General features: G+C 42.4%; 1 protein-coding gene across 9 annotated transcripts in view; it reads right to left on the bottom strand.

Moving 5' to 3' along the window:
• Positions 1-21,475, bottom strand: part of Bbs9 (Bardet-Biedl syndrome 9) — a 418,538-nt gene that overhangs the window by 342,356 nt on the left and 54,707 nt on the right. For 8 of the 9 annotated variants that reach the window (XM_021206054.2, XM_021206053.2, XM_029543257.1 and 5 more), the window contains one exon: positions 18,421-18,534. The exons of the other annotated variant lie outside the window; for it this stretch is intronic. In XM_021206054.2, the coding sequence (XP_021061713.1) occupies positions 18,421-18,534 (114 nt within the window). The remainder of the gene's footprint in view (positions 1-18,420; positions 18,535-21,475) is intronic. 9 annotated transcript variants of the gene reach the window in all.

The raw sequence follows: 21,475 nt of genomic DNA, 5'->3' as shown, positions 1-21,475 counted from the left end.
GGGAGGGAGGGAGGGAGGGAGGGAGGGACTTAACAGATGCCTCTGTGATTCCGACCACAAGGAAGGTCAGCCACATCACTTCCCAACAATTAACACAAAGTGTGGACCTATGGAAGCTAGCAAGTAACCAACGCACACAGGAGACACCGTGGGAGTTTTAGAACAGAGACAGCCGATTTCATCAGCCCAACCCATTTCCTGAAAGCAAAGCATCAAGCACCTTCTCACCACCTCACAGCTAACACTCTCACAGCAATGGCCTTTCAAAAGCAAGGTCTGCAAGGATCAAAACAAGTATTTAAGTTACCCTGTACATTCTAAAAATCCTTAATTAAAAAAAAAACAAAATTCAATTCTAATGACTCCAGAAGCTGAAGCAGGAGGACCACAAATTCCAGGCAAACTGTCATCTTGCAAGACTGACGCTGATCCAGGCCAAACTGTGAGGATCTATCTAAACAACGACAGGGCTGGAGAGGTGACTCAGTTAACAGCATTTATGGCTCTTACCAAGGACCTGGGTTTCTGGCAGCCACAGACAATTCACAACCACCTGTAACTCTTGTTCTCTTGAAAACAATGTGTTCTTCCAGCCTCCACAGCACCGTACAGCGGTGGCACATATACACTCAGACAGGCACACACACACACACACATTAAAAAATAATAAGCCTTTTAAAAATGCAACAAAAGTTTCAGGCATTGACAGGCAGTGGTGGCGCATGCCTTTAGTCCCAGCACTCAGGAGGGAGAAGCAGGCAGATCTGTATGAGTTCCTGGCCAGCCTGTTCTACAGAGCAAGTTCCAGGACAACTTGGGCTACACAGGGAAACTCCACCCCAAAAAACCAAACAAACAAAAGAGATTAAGAAAATAAATTTGTAGGTGTACTTCTGCCTGTAAATCCATATTACATGAATAAGTAATGTATAAGTAAGTGTAGGCTCTAATCCAGTCCAATGAAATCAAGAACCCTCCATGATTCTATACATGAGGATAAACTAAATCATGACCATGCATTTCAGTGCTAAATCTACTTTCTGTTTCGGAGTTCTCACTAAGGCTGCAGAACACAAAAGCGGCACTCCGGAGCTCAAAGACTCTCTGCTGCCATCTATGCCTGCTTTAAAGGAAGTGCTTCTAACCTGCCTCTTCCTTACAGAGGCTAAGCCCTATGAGAGCTATGTGGGCATCAGGCTGAGCCCATGGTCACCGTGCTGAGCACGGATATGTCAGTTCACACAGCACTGGATAATCTACCACCTTGTAAACAGGTGGGGAGAGACAGCACCCGTAAGAATAGAGATCCTGCCTAGAGCATCTACGGCCTGTGCCCACCTTACAAAGCCTATTACAGAGTCAAAGAGATTTGTGAACTAACCCAGCTTTCTACATGAGAACACTACGAAGCCATCACAGCTTCGCAGCCAGCTGGTAACTGAACTAGATACTTCATCTTCGTTAGCTTTCTGCTGGGTATACAGAACTATCTGAGATGGCTTTAAATTTAATTTCCCTGAAGTGTGGCAATGCTGAGCAACTTTTCATGTCTCTAGGAGACCACATCTTCAAAAGAGGACATCAAATATTTGTCTACGTGTCTTGGATAGTTTTTAATGTCACCATGACACAATCTGGAATCGCCTCAGAGTAGGTCGTCTCCACTGAGAAAATGCCTCCAACAGACTTAGCTATGGGCAAACCTGTAGGACATCTTAATTAGTAATTAATGTGGGAAGTCTCTGCTGATTGTGGGGGAACAAGCCCTGGGTTCTGTAAGAAAGCAGCCTGGGCAAGCCACTAAGCAACATGCTTCAGAACCTCTACACCAGTCCCCACCTCCTGCCTGGGCTGCCCTCAGTAGACTGTGGCTCAGGATACATAAGCCTACGAAGCCCTTCCCTCCCCAAGCTGCTTTGGGTCATGGTGTTTCTTCACAATACTAACTCTAAGACACCACCCATTTTTAAGATTTGAGCTGATTGTTTTATTGTTACTGGGTTATAAGAACTCATTACAGATGCTGGAGAAAAGGTCCAAAGGTTAAGACTATGTACTGCTTTTGAAGAGAACTCAAGTTAGACTGTTAGCTCCAATACCTAGCACCTTACAGCCACCTGAAGCTCCAGCTCCAGCAGATCCAACGCCCTCTTCTGGACTCCTCAGCATCCCACACGTGGGCTCCCACATGTGCACACCCACACGTGCACACCCACATGGGGCATACGTAACTATCTGCATCATGAATATTGTCTCCTTGCCCGAGACTTGTTTTTTAGACCTTTGCAGTTAGCTTATGAAAATCAGAAAGTTTCAGTTTTGGCAATTCATTACTTTTATACTTAATGCTTTATTATGTCCAAAAAACAGTCATAAAGATTTTCTTTTTTATTCTGTAAGCTTTATAATGTTAGCTTTTACATTAAGGTCTGATCTATTTCATGTCAGTTTTTATATATCATACCAGGTAGGGATGTGGATTAATTTATTTCCCAATGAGCATAATTATTTCACATTTACTGATAAAGTTATCAGTCACTTATTTATTGAATAATTTTGTCAAAAACTGTTTATATGTGTGTGCATGTGTATACACACACAGATGTGTGTGTGTGTGTGTGTGTGTGTGTGTGTGTGTATACATACACAGAAAGAGAGAAGGAAGAGAGATCTCTTTCCAAACGATATCCTGGTTCATTAACTATGTATCAGTCATTCAGACAATACCACACAATGCTGTCACCTATACATTTTAGTCAGTCTCAGAATCAAACAATGCAGTAGTTAAATGTTTTTTTCTTCAAAGCCAGCTTAGGGCCACAAAGAAGTTTCCAGATCAGCATGGGCTACATGACGAGACCCTGCATCATTCATAGCAGTCAAAAGGTAAGAACACTAACTGTCTGCTAGCTGATGGATGGATAAATGCAAGGAGTATTCACATAAGTGAAAACCATCATGAAATAAAACAATAAAGCTCTGGAGTGCACTACACTGCATTGTTATTATTTATGACAACTGTTGAAAGACATAAAGGGTACTCATGGTTGCCTAGGACTACACCTTAGAGCAACGTAGTTACTGTTACTGAGGACAGTTTATTCAGGGCAGTGAAATGTTCTAAAATTGACACAATGACACAGCAGAACTCCAAATGTATTAAAGAACAAAGGATGGCTGTCTTAACAGGTGCCAGTCACACTTGAAGTACTGTAACAGATTCCTGAGAAAACAGTTCAAAGGCAGGAGGGAATCAAGGGTTTCAGAGCCTACGAGGCAGCTTCCTCCTCCTTCCCCTTTGACTCCAGCCTGGCTCCCACACACTGATCAGTGCCACCTACATTCAGGGTAGGACTTCCTTCTTAACCTAATCATCTCTGTAAAGGACATCACAGACACCAGAGTGAACGTCACTCGGCTACAAGACATTTCCCAAGGTATCAGTCAAGAGTATCAGTGGGCTGCTGAGAGGGTTCAGGAAGTTGAAGTACTTACTGTAACCTGACAACTTGAGTTTGATTCCCAGAACCCACAGTAGGAAAAAACTTGACTCCCAAAAGTTGTCCTCTTACCTCTACAGGAACATTATGGTACATGTGCACGCACACTCACACACACTCATACACTCACACACTCATACATACACTCACTCACACTCATACATTCACACGCACATACATACACTTACACATACACACTTCGTCATTGTGTTATATGAAGAGACAAAATCTACACATCATGATATTATTTAGAGCTAAGGAGTTAACCATCAGAAAAAAGAGATGAAGTTAATGGTAGACATGGCTAAGTATAGCTATAACCCAGCACTGATTAGGCTGAGGCCAGAAGATCATGAGTTCAAGACAAGCCTGGGCTACACAATAAGGCCATGTGGACAAAAGTGGGGAAAGGAAGAGAGAAAAAGGACGTGAAGGAGAGATTATGACACTGTGTCTTGCTGACATCAGTCTATTAATATTATGTTTCTCCATCTAATATCTCATCTGCCTGAAGTTTTAGCCTTGCAGTAGGAAAAAACCATATCAGGCAGTGTCCTTAAACTCCCCATCACCATTGAAATCATACATGAATGTGTGTGAGTGACACACAGCAACTTTCAAGTAGGAAAAGAAGAGATTGAATAGGTAAAATAAAGAATAAAATAAAATAATAAAAACCTCTGGCAAGAGTAGAGAACTGACTTCCATACGTCTAACTTGCTTTAGTAGCTATGAAATACAGCATGCCCAACTGTCCAATGCTATATATATCCTGAGTCTGCCACGACATATCGGCCTTTAAAATCCAGACAAACGGCTATTGCCAGGTAATCTTGAAACAAGGGGAAATCTACAAGAAAGACATGTCAGGTATATTAGGGCACCTTAACTTTAGGATCTTCATTAACCAAGCAATCCACTACCCAGGCGCGACGCCTACCCGCCAGCTGCTCTCGGCGTCAAGCTTACACTTATTCCGAGACCATTAATAAGCACTGCCTTCCCGCAGATGACCTACTCTGCGTTCTACCGAGAAGACAATGTGGGTCTCAGGAGTTGAGGTGGGGAAAGCAAAGAAAAGAAACAGAGGTGAATGATGGAGCCAATTTCCTAAGTTTCAGAAGAATTTGTCACCATCATTCAGAAAGAAAAGAGCCATTGACTGAGTCCCAAACTATATTATGTGTTGATCAATCAGGAACAGCCTAAGACTGCTGAGAAAACCACAGAATAACGGAATTTGGAATAACTTTTCATGGAAAGGCAAAAGTTAAACATCATATCCTTTTGAACACTAGCGACAGTAGACATATTAATAATGTGAGGCCCTGTTCCTAATATACCTGGGCCACATAAAGCCACTGCCAAGGTCTGAAACAGTCACAACAAATCTCTCAGCCTTGCAGCATAAAATTCAGTTGATAATTTCTTTGTCTAACACCTAATAAAATTCATTCTTCCAAAATTGTGGAAAAGCTCAGCACAGTCCTCCCTTATTATAAAGTTTCCTGTTACAAGGTTGCGAGATTTACAATGTTAGGCTTCATTGTGGAAAGGAGGCCTCCTCATAACACCCTCTTTGTTATGAGACTCTGTGCTTTGCCTCCGGCTAGATATATAATGAGAGTGAAACGAATTTGGACAGATTGCTGAGAAAAAAGAAAAAAGTGCAGTTCTTTTTAGTCATCCCCGCCCCCGACTCCTTCTGCCCCATGTGGCTTTTCATCTTAACTGTTTTGTTCCTTTTTTTCCTCTTATTTTTACGTATTCCCTTCAGTAAATGAAACATGATAGATTATTAAGACCAGTTTGTACTACTTTAGAAACTGTTGATTTCCATATACTTCTGCCTTCCAAAACTTTCAACAAATGTCATCTTTAGAACAATGAACTACACTAGGACTTGATCAAGCAGTTGCAAACAGCCATACCAAATCTTAATTTTCCACTCAGACTATGTTCACAGTCCCCTAACATCATGAACGTAACTTTCCAAATTAGATTTAGGAATACCTCTGTTATCGTTTCCACCTTAAACAACAGTACCTCGTTTCAGGCAAAATCTGGAAGCACTGACTTAAAAGATGTGTGTGTGTGTGTGTGTGTGTGTGTGTGTGAGAGAGAGAGAGAGAGAGAGAGAGAGAGAGAGAGAGAGAGACTGAGAGTGTAGAGGTCAAAGAAAACCTTAAGTGTCAATCCTTGCCTTCCATCTTGCTCGAGACAGGATGAGACAGGGTCTCTCTTGGTTGCCCACCACTATGGAGACCAGGCTAGCCCACCAAGCAGCTTCAAAAGCTCTCCCACTTCAGGAGCACCAAGATCATAGATCCACACCAGCATGCCGGGCTTCACCAGGCTCCTGGGATGTGAACTCAGGTCCTGATGCTTGCACAGCTCTTTACCCACAGGGCTACCTCTCCATTGTGAACTCATTTTTAACTTAGATTTTTAAAAAATCAAATATTAAGACAATATACAAGACATTTAATATGCCCAGTTTAACCATTTCTGATATTTCAAATTAGCCAGAAGTGGTAATATAAGCATACATTTGTATTTTAAAAGTATAAAAACTAAAATGTATAATATCATTCTTCCACATAAAGTATGCCTAATACTAGAATTCTAATCTTAATATTTTGAATAATATTTGATAATGGTAATATGAATCAGGATTGGGATATCTAGAGCAGCCTCGTTCATATTTGCCCCAAATTAGAAATCATTCTGAATCTGAAGATTAGCTCCTTAATGTTTATATATGCATCTCCTTTCCTCAGGGGACTAAGGAACTCAGGATGAGAAGTGAGCCAGGGCCCTGCTCAGGGACATTGGGCATGGGCTCGTCCACTGAGCCACACTTAGAGTGACAATTTGGGGATTTGGGTTTCTTTAAAAAACACACAGAGCGAGATATTATAAGAATGTTTTTGTTTTACTCCCTGCCGTGGGCTATGGGGCTGCTTCAGATTGTCCACAGCAGCTGACTATGATTTGCCTCATGCTCTGGTTAGGTGTGATTCTGCCAACTGCAGATAGCCTCTGCAATTATGTGACATTTGGAATTCTGGAGACTTTTGAGAAGGTATATAAATGCTAGGGCTACAAGAGGTGATGTTGGTTGTTGGTAGGTGGGTTGGTGAGTTGTTGGTTGGTTGTTGGTTGCTGTTGTTCATTGTTTCTTAAGTGGTCATGCACAAAAAAGAAACAAGAAGAAATTAGGTATCCTGACTGCAAAGATCAAACTCGCCCCAAGGAACAAAACGCCTCTAATAAGCAGGAAGTAGTCTTCCTTCCCCTTTTCAACCCCTGATCAGGGATCTCTTTCCTTTCTCCTCTATCCTTTTTCTCTCCTATCTAGTATTAGGGGTTGAAAGGGTGGAAGAAAGGGGGAGAAGAATGGAAGAGAGAAGAACCCACAAAGCAGCAAAAGACAGCTACACACACACACCCAGACCATTAATGAATATTTTCTTTTTCTTCTCTTTTCTCTTCCTTTCCCTTCCTTTGTCTTCTCTCCTCCTTTCTGACTTCCTCCCTCCTCCCCTCTTCCTTCCTCCTTCCTTCCTTTCTTCTTTCCTTCCCTCTTTCCTTCAGAGTCTCACTGTGTAGCACATGCTGACTTCAAACCCATGATCCTCTCGTGTCAGCCTCCTGAGTGCTGGGATTAGGGTATGCACTGGCTTACTGGAACTCCATATATCACTATGTCACTTAGGTCATTTAACCTTCCCAATTCAATAGCATAACACCAAAAAAAGAGAAAAATGTGCAGATTTTAAATGGTCAAATCCTACCAAAACTGCCACCTTGACTTGGCTTGGTGGCACACATTTGTAATCCTGGCACTGGGAAGAATCAGATGGAAGGATCGCCACAAGTTCAAGAGTAGCCTAGGAAACATAATGATTTCTAGGCCAACTTGGGATATATAGTACATAGTGGTTTGAATAAGAATGGTCTCATAGGCTCATATATTCGGAGGAGGTGTGTCACTGGGAACAGAATTTACAGTTTCAAAAGCCCATACCAGGTCTTGTCTCTGTCTGTCTGTCTGTCTGTCTGTCACTGTCTCTGTGTGTGTGTCTCTCTGTCTCTGTGTCTTTCTGTGTGTGTATATGTGTGTGTGCACACATACACGTGTGCAGGTGCATGCTCAGCTACTTCTACAGTTCCAAGTGTACCACCACACTCCCCACCATAATGATAATGGCCTAAATCTCTAAAACTGTAAGCAAGCCCCCAATTAAATGCTCACCTTAGTCATGGTGTCTCTTCACAGCAACAGAACAGTGACTAAGACACAGTGAAACCCTGTCTCAAAGTGGTTGAAGTGGGCAAAGAAGAAAGGAAACTACCACTTTTTTTAAGACAATGTTTCTATAAATTGCTAACATTTTCTGGCTCCCAAATAGCTAAGCTATAAACCCTGTATTCTACTACACCATTAGGCTTAACAGCTGTGATGATATGAACACTCTACATCCACTCAAGGCCACTACATTCAACCACCCCCTCTCAAGGGCAGTGCTGACAAAGACTTCACTATCATCACATTCAGCCACCAGAAACAAGTTGAGATTTTTGTTGTTATTCTTCAAACACCACCAAGAAGTTTCAGATCATCGTTTTACCCACGCTCATCCTTAGGAATAGAATGCAAGAAGGTATAGAGAAATACTCAGTATTCACACTTTACAAAATGTAACAACCACAAGTAATCATATCACTTAATTTGAAGACTACATGGGTCTGTCTTGAGAGCCCTTGGAAACTAAAGGTTTTGTACAGCATAGTGCATAGGACAATTTTATTTAAAGTTAAACTATTTATGCTATTTAAAAGTGACATTGTTTTATAGGCCTTGGATCACAGATTGTATAAATGTTGTATACATGATATTTTAAAAAAAAAAAAAAAAAAAAAAAAAACCACCAGCACAGGCTGAGAGTCAGCCCTACACCCCTTGATCTGATTCCTCACCATGGACTCCTAAAGGATCTTAAAGACACATGAGGGAAATTCTCCAGTGTTACACGACACCTACACACCCACACTTAGGAACAGAAGCCACCGACCAGCAGGGTCTTCTCTAATATTAGTCTCTGATATTTCAACCATATACGTTAGAAAAAGGGGGTCGCATGGCTCGCTGGTGAAACAAGGACCATCAAAACACCCATCAATTCTCTGGGAGCAAACAGCATTAATCTTGTATTAGCAGTAACCCCCCAGAAGAAACAAAGCTGGGTTCTGACTGTTCCTTCACCCCATCAGAGCATATCAGTTCTCTCTCTGGATAGTACTCAAAGACTCCAGCTGGCTTTGCGAGCAGCCTCTCCATAGCCACATGTGGCCACTAATATGTGCCCTTGGCAGACAAGAAAAGGCTCCACTTTAGACAATGAGAAGTTATTTGCGGCAAACAGCAACTTCTGCCTTTTCCTTCACTATTCACTATTTTCTTTGGTGGGCCTTTTATTCTAAAGTCTTCACAAATTTTTTATTTATGTGACAATATAATCCTATACAAGTTTATAAAAGTCATTTTATTATTTGAAAAATATTTCACCATGCTCATATATATCATTGGTAAAATTCTGTTCACTTCCTTTACTGACAATTACACTTTGAACATACTAGAACTTTATATACTGTTTATTCTTCCCACCTTAATAACAACAGAGGACTAGTGTGCAGCCAGACCTCTCAATCCACCCAGTGCACATTATGTCTGCACAATGACATTAGACTTCCTAGATGAGTTCTACCTTTTCTAGGTTCTATCTGACTTTTAAAAATCAATGTAGAGTACTTGGAAAAGTTAAAGAAAAATAAACTTTCACACCATACACAGAGAAGGCAGTATTAAGAAGCCGGCGGCCAAGCTGGGGCACACCTGCAATCCCAACATTCAGTCTTCTGAGGCAAAAGGATCATAAGCTTGAGGGTAACTGAAAATATATGACAAGACTCTATCTCAGAAAAGGAGGTCAGGGTTAGTGACTCTGGATTCTGTCTCCAGCACTGCATGGAAGTTAGCAAATGCCTGTAATCCCAGCACTTGGGAGATAACAGGAAGCCTGGAAGTGCAAGGTCACCCTGGTGTAAAGGAATTTTAATTTATCAACATGGTTGCTCTGGCAAGAGATCACATCCAAAGACCCTCTAAGTCTGAATGCTCTGACTGGAATCCAGACACACCTCACACCTTTAGTCCCTCTGACTGGAATACAGACATGCCCTTACTACGCACCTTTAACACTGAAGGTAAATTTAGGCAAGCAGCCATGCCTGAAAGTGCAGTCGAAATGAGGGGCAGACAAAGTGATAAATCAAAGAAAGATTTGACAGGATGAGTCAGAGATAGGATATGTCCAACTCACACAAGAGCAGCACAGGAAAGAGAGGACAAGAGAGAGAGATTGGGGGGGGCAGTCTTTATAGGGGCAGTTTTACAGAAACAGGTTGAAGAAGCCAGAAGATAAGAACAGACTGCCAGAGTTAGAGGCCAAGTAGAGCAATTCAGTCAGGAGCTAAGAGAAGCCACTTTGAATCAGTCAGCTTGGAGGGTAGTTTGGGCCAGAACAACTGAGTTGAATTAGCCAACCAGAGTTCAGAAAGAACTAGAAAGGGTGGGCTTATTCAGGAGTAAGTTTCCCAGATGACAATTCCACCTGGCAAATAAAAGTTCTTTTATACCCTTGGGCTGATAGAGAATGTGAGATCAACCTGTACTCTAAGATCTTATCTCCAGGAAAGTGTTAAGAAGTGAAGTGCCTCATATTATAGAATTTAAATAACTGCTTAAAGCCAAAAACCACTTTGAGCTATGAGGATTATAACAAATATTGAGTACTTAGAATGTCATGTTACACACTTAAAATTCGTGACAAAAGGATAAATAATGTACAGAAGTGACCGTACAGACTTGTCTCTACTGCCACACTTGACTTGTATATACTGCAGCTGGTAAAATGGAAAACGATTGTAATCAAAGGTGGACTCGAGGGGTCTGGTAACCTCCACTACTTCATCAGTTTGGAAGATGTGACCACCCTAACTTCTACACTGTGGTGGCAGTTCTCACGTGTCTTAGTTAAGGTCTCTACTACTGTGATAAAACACCATGGCTAAAAGCAACTGGAGGAGGAAAGGGTTTACTTCATTTTACAGATTACAGGCAGGATCTCAAATAGGGCGGGAACATAGAAGCAGGAACTGACCCAAACTCCGTAGAGAATGCTACTTACTGGCTTGCTCATCCTACTTTCTCATGGCACCCCAGTACCCACCGTTCACAAGGGGCAGAGCCTTCCCACATTAATCAGTAATTAAGAAAATGTACTACAGGCCAATCTGCTAGGGGCATTTTCTCAACTGAGAGTCCCTCTTCACAAATGACTCTAGATTGTGTCAAGTTGACAAAAAACTGGCTAAAATGACCCGTCTACTGAAAACAAAAAAATAAATAAACCTCAGAAGTCGCCTAGATTGATAGCACAATGATATGTGCTCTTAAAACTACCCCCCAAAGCCTGCTGTGGACATCTGCTGATACTCTGGGAACACAAAATGTGCTGCACAGGTTTGTGTGTTGACGGCTTGGTCCCCAGGTGCTCATACTGTTGTGGAAGATGTTTGAAACTGCAAGAGATGGGACCCAGTGTAGGAAGCACATTACCTGAAGCTTGCCTTTGGGAAACTCTGCCTCAAAGAAGTGTTCAGAAAGCTATCCTTTCAATTTACTTATTGTCATGCTCCCCTTGGAGTCCACGTTAAAAGCATCAAGCTTTACATAGTGAGCATGTGTTTAATGACTATTCCCTTTTGATGGAGAAAATGCTAAATTCCAAAAACATGAAGTTACTCTGGATTAGCTGAGGGCAGAGCATCTCAGGGACATCCTGCTCCACACTGTGTCACCAAAGGCTGTGTATGCGGCTGGCACCAAATCACTCCCCTCCTCCTGTCTCTGGGTCCACATGTCTCAGATATGACTACATTGAGAATGTGACCACATCTACAGAAAAAAATTTATAAATTTTGATGTAAGGAATGCTGAAAATGAGGAAGAAACAACATAAAATCATGTTGTGCAGAACAACACATTTCAATCTCTCTCTGTAGAGGGGGCAGGCAGGGCATGGTGGGCAGGCAGGGCATGGTGGGCAGCAGGGACCCAGGTTTATGCAGTGTCACCTCGACCCTCATTAAAAGCTTCTCCCTCCATGAAAAGCACTTGGTGCAGAAATGTAGGGTGACCAAGGTGCTGAGGACAAGCAACTGTTGAGTGCTCAGTCCTAAAGAAGGCTCTATTCCAAGGCACTTAAATAAGGTACTACTCCACTACTCCAAGGCTCGGGAACATCAGCTAAGAACATGTTCAAGGCCTAAAAGGTAACTTGGCTTATATATAGGGTACAAGAGGAATTAAAAGGGAAGGGATGTGGGGCAAACTTGATAACAAATGATATTCTCAAATAATACATTTTAAGTTAAAAATAGAGAATAAAAACAATTTTTTAAAGCAACTTTGATTTTAAACTTTTTAAAAAGTCTTTTCTTAAGCAGAACACACATTTAATTCCCAGAACCAGGGAGAGTGAGGTAGGAAGGCTATAGCAGGTCTGGGGCAGCCATGACACGGTGAGAACAGACTAGTAGGACGGCATGACAGCTCAAACTCAAAAAGGTTCTGACCTAAAACACAATCCCTACTGAAGAAAAGGTGTGTGCATGTGTATGCATGTGAGTGTGTGTTTGTGTATGTGTCTATGTATGTGTATCTGTGTATATGTATGTATCTGTGTGTATGTGTGAATCTCTGTGTGTGTATGTGTGGAATGTGTGTCTGTGTATCTGTATCTGTGTCTGTGTATGTGCCTGTGTGTGTGTGCATATAAGTCTGTGTGCATTTAAGTAGGTGTGTCTCTGTGTGTATCTGTGTGTGTCTGTGTATCTATGACTGTGTGTGACTGTGTGTGCATGTGAGTATGTGTGTCTGTGTATGAATGTATATTTGTGAGAATGTGTGGGAGTGGAGGGGATGTGCATGTGAGTGTGTGTGTATGTGTATGTTCAAGACTTTCTTGAGCCGAGCGGTGGTGGCACACACCTTTAATCCCAACACTTGAGAGGCAGAGGCAGACAAATTTCTGAGTTTGAGGCTAGCCTGGTCTACAAAGTGAGTTCCAGGACAGCCAGGGCTACACAGAGAAACCCTGTCTCGAAAAAACCAAAAAAAATAAAATAAAATAAAATTTAAAAAAAGACTTTCTTGAACTCCCTTACAAACCAAAACACCAAGCAAAACAAAACTGAACATAAACACATAACCTAGAAGCAAGTCAGTGTTCTGACGTAGTCTATGAGTAATAAAGTTGGTCGCTTAGTGGGGAGGCAGTGGGCAGAGGCACTTGCTCTCAAGCCTGACGTCCTGAGTGCAACCGTCAGGCCCCTCAAGTTGTCCTCAGACCTTCTCGTGCACACAATGGCTCCTTTCCTCTTTGTTCCTGCTCTGCTCTCTCAGTCTCTCACCCTCACTCTTTCAGACACACACTTAAATAAATGTAACAACGATTTTTTTTGAATTTTGTTAATTATTTGTTCAGAAAAGTATTAGCCTGTTGTTCAAGTTCTTATTAGACTGGACACATTCTATATCTTTTAATTTTACATTCAAAATTTAAATAGGATCAGAATTCATTTCTTGAACATTATGAACTATAGTATAATCTTATATGGTACCAAGTTTTAGATTATTTTTAACTAGGGGTACTGTTGTAGAATTGAATAACTCATCTTTTTTTTTCCTTCTTTTTTATTATTTTCTTTATTTACATTTCAAATGCTACCCCGAAAGTTCCCTATACCCCTCCCCCGGCCCCTGCTCCCCTACCCACCCACTCCCACTACTTGGCCCTGGCCTTCCCCTGTGCTGGGTCATATAAAGTTTGCAAGATCAAGGGGCCTCTCTTCCCAATGATGGCCAATTAGGCCATCTTCTGCTACATATGCAGCTAGAGACTCGAGCTCAGGGGGTACTGGTTGGTTCATATTGTTGTAACAACAATTTTTAAATTACATACTTAAGCTTGGCCAGAGCAAACTATAGTCCTTTCTGATAGGAGATTCACTGTAGATTCAAAGGCAGCCGGGTTGGGGAGGGGTTGATGTTCTAACTCCACAGGATTCTTGATGCTGAAGCCTGGGTTCACCCCCTCCTCTCTCATTAAAGAGAGCTGGAGCACATTTTCAGCTGTAGAGCTGGAACAAGGATGGCAGAGGGAGGGGCACGGTGTGCCTGGGTGTGGCAACTTGGCATCACCAACAACACTGTTAGAAGCTCAGACTCACAGGCCCAGCTTCAGAACACTGACACTCAGAACAAGCTGGTGAGAATGGTCTTGGGATCCAAATGCAAACTAAAGTTTCAGGTGCATAGCTGGGAAGAGTTCACACATTACATCCTATCAGATAGTAACTCATAATTTCCCTTTTAAAAAACACTTCTTTACAACTTAAAGTTTATATTTGTTTTTAGTTGAAGGAAGAAATTTTAGTATACAATTCCTCATTCATGATTTGTGTTACTTTTGTTTTGTTTTTCTGAGGCACAATTCCTGCCAGGGTCTCATCCCCCTGCCTCTACTTCACCAGTACCTGGATTACCTACCAGGGCCACCCCTTCAGGCTGGGCTCCCCTTGTTAATCAGGCAGTCCCAAACAGACAGTAGTAGAGGCCTGCCCTCTAGTGGTAGCTCGTCCAGAGCACAGCCTGTATCTCCTCGCCTTATCTAAAGTTGTACCAGGTTTTATTTCTTACTTCATTCCTTTTCTCAAACACTAAGTTTTCTTCACATCGTTAATTCTAAGTAACTTCAAATTAAAAGAATGGCTCACTCTTGAGTGATTCCAGCATGCACCAGGAGGATCCTGAGCCACTTCCAGCTACACAGTCAGTTCTAGCCTGTCCCAGCCTGTTCCAGCATGGTCTACAGGAGATCTGTCTCCAAAAATGCAAAATGTACAAACAAACAAAAGAGAGCAGCACACGCCCTATGCAACACTGCACACTGCGGCTTCCTTCAAATGAGTAAAACGTGGGAGTTGTTGGCATCAGGACGTCACAGAGGCAGGACCTACAGACCTGTTGCCAAGACAACAGACACCATATTCCCAGAATCCACTTGGCTCGCCTTCCACCTTTACCTGCATGACGTCATTATCCATATATATATATATATATATATATATATATATATATATATATATATGGATATATATGCTAAGAGAAGAACGGGTAGGCGTTGTTTTCAGCTGTCCTGGTTATGTACAGGGGAAGAAACACCTCGTCGCTCAACTCCTGCTCAAAGGTGAGGTTCTTCAACTAAAGATGGTGTACCCAGAAAAAAGCCGACATATAATAGTTTTACATGATGTCAGAGCCTTGGTGAGCAAATGAAGGCAAGAAGGAACCATTTCACTTGTGAATTTCTAGCCCACATTGGATGAAAATGTGGGTTGTCACAGAGAAGCTTCACTGGACAGCAGGGTACGGGCAGACAGTCCCAGCAGGAGGCGCTCAGCATGGGCTACTAGTCAGTCTTCCTGTGACCCTTATTCAGAGAGAAAAACAGTCCTCGTCTCTGCATAGGAGCCCACCTCTCACAGGACAGCCTACCTGCAGGAGTAGAGGTCAGGGTGGTCTACTTGAGCAGTGTCCATCAGTGTGTCAGGGGTCGGGGAAGGGGCTTTGTTTGCTCATTTGTTTGTTTTGCTGCTGAGAAGAGCACTGGGGTCTCATAAATGCTGAGCATAACTTCCAGGGAGCCCCAAGCCCAGTCCGAGAGCCTGTGTTGTAGAAGAGTAAGTCCTGAACCCCATCACATTACTCTGACGATCCATTAGGAAATCCATCAAAAGTACTGCACGGAAGCAAAGTATGGTCTGGTGAAAACTAAAAGTCCAGTTCGGTCTACACAGCGTTGGGTACATAACCTGAAGCACAGCAATGCTATGAAAACAACCACTTGTCCTCACGGCACAATGCTTGTACTCCAGATGTATAGCAATTTTGTTTCATTGTTTCTTGTTTGCTTGTTTGTTTGTTTGTTTGAACAGGGCCATACTCTCATCCAAAGCTAAGGAGGAACTCACTATCTACCCTAGGCTACTCTTGAATTCATGGCAATCCTCCTGCCTCAGCTTCCTGAATACCAAGAGTAGAGAGAGGCATGAGCTACCACACCTAGCTAGATCCATAGAATTTAGCAATTTGCTTTGGTGATTTGGTGAGAACAAACAAATTGAAAACAGTTAAATAGGCAGTTTGGAGATCAGGTCCCCCAAAGATGTCAGACATTTTAAAAGAGTGATCATCAACTTGAAAGGCAGGGGGTATGAGGAGGCCCTGTGTGGTCAACATTACATCTCATTTCAGGCCCAGCTCTCTCCTCTCTCCACTCAACTGTGTACTTGAATAAGCAAACCCTCCTGTCACTCAGGCAAGTGCGTCTACAACCTAACAAGTGTTTTTGTTCCATTACTCAAAATGCACTTGCACATCACTAACAAAAATATTCTAAATTGGGGGTTGGAGAGACAGCTGAAAGGTAATGAACACTGGGTGCTTTGGTTTGGGGTTTAGAGATTGATTTTATGTGTGTGTGTGTGAGTGTTTTGCCTGAATGTATGTATACCCTTTGATACCTGGTGCTAGTGCGGGCCAGAAAGATTTCAGACTCCCTGGTACTATGGTCATGAGCCACCATGTTGGAGCTCCTGTGCAAGAGCAACCAGTGCTCCTAACCACTGAGCCACGGCCCCAGACACTTCTTGCTCTTAAGGAGGACTCAGGTTCAGTTCCCAGCCCCATATGACAGCTCACGACCATCCAGTTTTAGACAACCTGACGTCCTCTGGCATCCTCAAACACCTACAGGTACGTGGTGCACATAAACACACACACAGACACAGACACACACACGTGTACATGCACACACACATACACATGCATCACACACACACACACACACACACACACACACAAATGAATTTTTTAAAAAAATTATCCCTCCCAAAAGCTAAACTATCACAAAACTCTTAATCACTGTTCTGCAGGTGACAGATGCACATACATGCAAAAACAACCAACAAACAACACGTTGCCACCACAAGCCAGCACCCCAGCTCCTCCTCTTCAACCTTGTTAACTGCAGTGGAAAACCATGAGCTATGTCTGGATGGACATACTGCAGGCAGCCTTTTTACTGCTTGGAAAAAGAATCATACAAGGGAGGAGGCACTAGTCTAAGTCAGGAGTGCCAGCCTTCTCATCCGGATTTTACCAAGTCACTCAGGAAAGGGCTGCTTCTGCCCTGAACACAGACATACTACTTCTCTGGTAATTATCTGCACAATATCACAACTATGTCCACGGCATTCATATGCTGTCAGTATCATAAGTAATCTGGAATATGCAAGGCACACAGAGGAGACACATGATGGAACGCACCTGTGCTTCTAGCACCTGTACAGACGAGGTTTGTACAGACGAGGCTCTGTGAATTCAAGGCAAGCCCTGCCCACAGAGTGAGACCAAGGTCAGCCTGGACTACAGATCTCAAAAATCATACATATAGACAGACAGACAGACAGACATTAAAAAAGCAGCCATGCATACAGAGGACATGATATGCGTAGGCTAGACACAACCATTACCCACTTACTCAAGGAACTTGAGAATCTGCCAATGTTACAAGTAGTGAGGAGATGACAGATTCCCTGTCATTTATCCTGAAGCCCCAAGATACCAAGTGAGTGCATCTACTTGATAAAGATGAAGGCCTGGTAGAATCTGGGAGAGGTATCTCTCCTCTCACGTCACGGCTGTTTGGGCCAGAGATCCTGGCTTGAAGAGCAACAACACATCACATTTAACTACCTATCTGTCCCCATCCCTGGGCTTTCTTGTCTAGAAAGAATCCACGGGCACTTTCAACATGAGAGGCAGGATAGCAGGTTTGTGGTTCACCTTCCTTAGCAGGTACAGCTGGGAGTGTCACTAAGACCCAAACTTCATGCCGGCTTTGTGATGGTGACACTTACCTTCACTTCCAGCAGTCGGAGGCAGAGGCAGAGGCAGGCCATTCTCTGAGTTCAAGGCCAGCCTGGTCTTCAGGGCAAGTTCTCGGGATAGCCAAGATACACAGAGATACCTTGTCTCTGAAAACAAACAAACATTTCAAGCCACAGAAAGTGGCAGGCACCCAGTTCTACCACCAAAGAACTCACCTTTAATTAGCTTACTAAGACAAACTCTGTAGAAAACATATTGTCTTAATTACTTTACTATTGCCACGAGAAAACATAAGGCCAGTGACCAAGGCAACTTATAAAATAAAGCATTTAACTTGGGGCTCATAGTTTCATAGGGTAAGTCAATGACCATCATGACAGGGAGCTAGGGGGCAGACAGGGGACATGGCACGGGAGCTGAGAGCTTACATCTGATCCACAAGCAGACAGCAGAGCAAGGCTAACTAGGAATGGCATGGGGTTTTGAAACCTCAAAGCCCGCCCCAGTGCCACAGCTCTTCCAACAAGGCCACACCTCATAATTAGTTCATCAACTGTGGACCAAGCATTCAGACAAACGAGGCTGTGGGGCCATTCTCATTCAAAAGTCCACAGATATTTAGAGTGTGCTGAAGACCGTATAATAATGCAAGGCATGTGATTATCAAGCAATTCCATTTTTTAAAGTGTACATTTTGTTTTAAGTATCTAAATATAAAATTTATACTAAAATACTTAACTCTTTAGGATTCAAACCACATAATATTCCGCTGTAATATGACCAAAGGGTGTAAATCTGACACTTGAAGTATCAGGTGAATAACTCAAAGCAAATTACCTTTTATACCACCAAAGGGTCCATAAGTCATATTGCATGCTGTCCTCTGAAGATGGTGCTCATACATTAATTTTATCTGATACTGGTTTCCATGTTCCACATTACCCAATGTCCCTATGGAGAAAAAACAAAGGGAACATTTTAAATCTGTTTATGCAGATTCATACTAATTTCTTCTCATCCTCTGTATCAGTCTTAATTCAATTTTAGTAAAATTAAACATGACAAAAACAATAAAAGATAAGAACAATTAATACACTGGTCACAGAAAAAGCCAGCACAGTTAAAAAAAAATTTTGAATCTCAGTTAGATTACACCATTAGAGAAATAATAAGGTAGGGAACACTTTATCATGTATTTCTATTAAACACTTCTGAATGAGGCATAATTATTTAAATGACAACAAAACCATTTAATTTCAGTTCTAAAATAAACACCATTACATTTTCCATTATAAACAATATAATAGTACAACAAACAAATGACAACTTTAAAACAACTCATTTTCTTGTCCACATCAAAACACCCAACCCCTTCAAATACCATGTCCTATAACCCTACCACTGAGCTACATTACCGGACCTTATGTATGCCAACCCTACCACGCCAGTCCTAATTTAATGGAGAAATCTTCCAAACTTCCTTCAATGAGTGAACAGAACAATGTGCTCTATTTGAAACCTTGTAAGAAAAATGTCTTTCAAAACAAAGGGTTCTCTCTCCCTCTCTACTACACAGGCTGCATCTCCTACAATCATGTTCTAGTTCTTTCCAGAAGACTCTACCTATATCTACTTTCTGCTGCTAGAACTTCAAGGCTGTAGGCAGAGCTACTGTGTCTCAGGCAGGTGGGGGGGGGGGGACAGCAAGGGAGCCATGGGAAGAGGAGGACTTAGAAATAACTGTCCCATAAGGAAGCACCTCTCAGAACACAAACACTGGAGGCGATGGTAAAGTCTTTTTTTTTTTTTTTTTTGATTTTTCAAGACAGGGTTTCTCTGTGTAGCCCTGGCTGTCCTGGAACTCACTCTGTGGACCAGGCTGGCCTCGAACTCAGAAATCCGCCTGCCTCTGCCTCCCAAGTGCTGGGATTAAAGGCGTGTGCCACCATGCCCGGCGATGTTATATATGATGTATCTATAATCTCAGACCTTAGGACAGTGAGACAGGGAACTCATGAGCTGCTTAAGACTTCTCTCAAAAAGAAAAAGACTGAATGAGCATATTTACAAATGAGCATCTATTGCTTTGTGGGTTTTTGTTTTTGTTTTTGTTTTTGTTTTTTTGTGGAGTGGGCTTCTATGTTCAAAAAAATTTGCCAACGAACCCTAAAACTATAAGAATATATTTTTCTGCATTTTAAAATAGAAATGCTGGGCTGGAGAGATGGCTCCATGGTTAAGAGCACTGACTGCTCTTCCAAAGGTCCTGAGTTCAATTCCCAGCAACAACAGGTGGCTCCCAAATATCTGTAATGGAATTTGATGCCCTCTTCTGGTGTGTCTGGAAACAGCTACAGCGTACTCATATAAATAAAATCTTAAAAAATTAATAAATAAAATAAAATAAGAATGCCATAATTGTTCAAATAAAATCCTAAAGTCTTTCCAAACTCCAAACAGTACTGAAACCAGGGCCTCAGAGGCAGATACTATATGCCCCCAATCCTGGCTACCTACTATGTCTCTTGAAAATTTGAAAGGCTCTCTAAAACTGCAAAGTTTCTCGAAAATATCCAATGTCTCATAACTGTGTGTCTTAGTCAGGGTTTTTATTCCCGGACAAAACATCATGACCAAGAAGCAAGTTGGGGAGGAAAGGGTTTATTCAGCTTACACTTCCATGTTGCTGTTCCATCACCAAAGGAAGTCAGGGCTGGAACTCAAGAAGGTCAGGAAGCAGGAACTGATGCAGAGGCCATGGAGGGATGTTCTTTACTGGCTTGCTTCCCCTGACTTGCTCAGCTGCTTTCTTATAGAACCTAAGACTCCCAGCCCAGGGATGGCACCACCCACAAGGGGACCTCCCCCCTTGATCACTAACTGAGAAAATGCCTTACAGCTGGATCTCATGGAGGCATTTCCCCAACTGAAGCTCCTTTCTCTGTGATAACTCCAGCCTGTGTCAAGTTGACACACAAAGCCAGCCAGTACACTGTGGGTTCCTATAAAATTAAAATAAATTATATACTTTCTCCCTTGAAGAGAGAAGAAGCAGAGCACCATCAAAATCAAATCAAAACCAAAGATAGACATTGTCAGACTTCTCAAGCTCATGATCATCACAGCTCCCAAGGGCTTTCCACAGTACACTCTGACATCAGCCCACACAGATTATAAGCTCAGTCAGGTTCCAGACCAAGGCTCCTGCCTTCCTTGGTGATTGCCCCATGGTATTGGCAATCACCAAAACTGGGCTGCACCTTCACCAATAACCTTTCCAGGAACCCTGACTCTACCACATGGTCCCAAGTCTCAACTTCTCTCCATGACCCCCTCAACCCTGGGTTTCGACATTTCCTGATGGCCTTTCCCAGCTTCTCTTCAGGGACTCCATCCATACAACCAGGTGCCAGTGCTCTCCATGACCCCATAATGCTTCCAAAACCAAGTTCAGCCACCAACATGTGGTAGCCTTGGCCCTCTCTAGACTACAGCTTCTGTGTGCGGAGTCCAAAGAAACATTTCCCCAGAAAATTCATTTCAATGATGCTCAAGTCTCTTCTCAGTCACAGCTGAGTCTTCATCCACAGATGTGCAGTTCCAATTGTCCCAACAGCTTTAGTAGCTGTTAATTCAAAATATCAATGACCCTCATACAGTCTTTAAAGGCACTCTCAAAGTTCCCTCTGAGACTGTACAAGCCAGGCCTCCACTGTCTGCATCACTCTGAAAATTCTTCTCTTCTAAACTCCCACAGAACATACCACTAAGATCTGAGCACCCAACAACGTCTCTAGCACAAAGTCCTAAAGTCGTTCCAGAATTGTCTTAAGTCTCAGTTCATCTGCTGTGAACAAACACCATGACAGTAGCAACTCTTATAAAGGAGCAT

The sequence above is a fragment of the Mus pahari genome, chromosome 10, assembly GCF_900095145.1.
Source record: "Mus pahari chromosome 10, PAHARI_EIJ_v1.1, whole genome shotgun sequence".
Taxonomy (NCBI): Eukaryota; Metazoa; Chordata; class Mammalia; order Rodentia; family Muridae; genus Mus; species Mus pahari.
Note: the sequence above shows the minus strand (reverse complement) of the source record. Positions and strands in the feature narration are given on the sequence as shown.